The sequence below is a fragment of the Echinops telfairi genome, unplaced genomic scaffold, assembly GCF_000313985.2.
Source record: "Echinops telfairi isolate 266 unplaced genomic scaffold, ASM31398v2 ScPeMD7_7459;HRSCAF=8497, whole genome shotgun sequence".
NCBI lineage: Eukaryota > Metazoa > Chordata > Mammalia > Afrosoricida > Tenrecidae > Echinops > Echinops telfairi.
In genome coordinates, this window is record NW_022111359.1 from 489,867 (window position 1) to 491,624 (window position 1,758).

The window sequence follows — 1,758 nt, forward strand, 5'->3', positions numbered from 1 at the left end:
GCGGGGGCGAGGAAGGGGAGACAGACGGGGCAGGGGACAATGGGATCTTCCATTAATATAGCCAGAGATCCTGGTCTCAGACAAATGCCTTCCCAGGTGGGCCTCACTCTCCCCTCCTGTACCGTCCTCTGTCCTCCACCACATAAGCAAAGGTGGGATGTGTGGGCAACCCAGGTATCTGGAGGTGAACCCGGGGGGTTTCCATCAGCAGAAGCATATTGAAGGCAGCATGGCTTCCAAGGTGTAATGGTTGGACGACAGCTAAATGTGAGGTGATGCGGAAGGGTCTCCAGATACGATGGAAGCTGACCCGTGAAAGGAAGGGGTCAGGTAAGGATGCTTCCTGTGAGCTGTGCTAGACCACTGGATGGGCAAGAAAAAATGGGGCTGAGCAAGAACGACGCAAGTCTCACGGAGGGAAAAGCAAGCGTGCTTCAGAGCGGCTCGATGTCACGTGTGTGGGACGGTCGGGTGGAGAGTGTCAGGAGCCTGGTACTTACGTGCATAAGATGACCCCGTCCTTCAGGCCCTTCTGGAAGTCGGGGCCTATCGAGAGGCCTGTGAGTTCCTCGATCCAGCTGCGCAGCTCCAGCTCCTTCTGAGGGTCATATTTGGACAGGAGCTGAGACATGGGGCATAGACGTGGGGGCTGAGGTCAGACCCAGCAGGAGCCCCCTGGAGCTCCTGATGAGGGCTAGGGAACAGGCAGAGGGTCCTGGAGGTCCCCACCAGTAGGGATGCCCCAGCCCTTGCTCACTGAGACTGAGAAGTCAGCCCTTGGCCACCAACATGCTGCTCTCTGTCCCTCTGCTCAGACTCACTCCCAAGGGCGCCTGCTCGCAGGGTCCTGCCTCCCCGTGCACTGGGCACACCGACCCCTGCTGATGGACTGGGAGCCTATAGCCCCTGGGCAGTGAGCTCTGAGCCCTGACAGGATAGGATCGGAGACACAGCACGTCCCTACGTTGCACCTCCGTCCCTCTCAGGCCAGGTCCCTTTCATTGCCCCAAAGGCAACCCTGGCACGGCACCTGCATGGGGCCAGGCAAGGCTGGCTCCCCTGGCCGTGGGCTGCCCGAGTCAGAGCGCAGTCCTCTCTGGAGCGGAGGCTGCTCTCTCGTGTGTGTGAAACAGTGTCCATCACCGGAGGCGGACCCGGGGTTCTACCCTCTCCAGGCGGCTGTGAACACCTGCCGCCAATTCTGTGGGCGCATCAGAAGGGATGCTGGCAGCCACACAGTCCCTTGGGGGAGCCCCGGAGCCTCTCCAGGACCTTGGCCTGTGCTGTCTCCACCCCCCTCGCTCCCCGAGTGGTAGCTCAGGGTGACTGCCCTCTGTCCTGAACAGTTTTGTTTAGCGAAGGATGTTTGCCCTGAGCCGGGTGCACCTCAAGGGAGACTCTCCCTGGGATCAGGCTAAGACCAGCTCTGGGAGAGACCGGGTCGGGAGTGCAGTGCATGCATGCTGACGGGGAGAAGAGCCTTGGGGAAAGGAGGGTGGGAATGATGACACAATTCCAAGAATGTTGTCAACGCCCCTGAAGTGTGCGTGGAGATGTGGTCGAACTTGACTGCCTTGTCCTGCATTTATTTTCAACAGCAAGAAGATGTGTTTGATGCCACCCTTGACTGTGGCAACACTCCAACATACAGAAAACAGGAAGAAAAACACAAACTCCCCCCAAAACCCGCACGGGCACCCGCCCTTCTCAATAGCCCGCCTCCTCCTGGTAGTAGGAGGGGAAGTGGGAGGCTTCCCC

General features: G+C 59.4%; 1 protein-coding gene across 1 annotated transcript in view; it reads right to left on the minus strand.

Moving 5' to 3' along the window:
- Positions 1 to 1,758, minus strand: part of CNN2 (calponin 2) — a 9,636-nt gene that overhangs the window by 5,246 nt on the left and 2,632 nt on the right. The window contains 1 exon segment of the mRNA XM_004716969.2: positions 466 to 622. Coding sequence (XP_004717026.1) covers positions 466 to 622 — 157 coding nt within the window.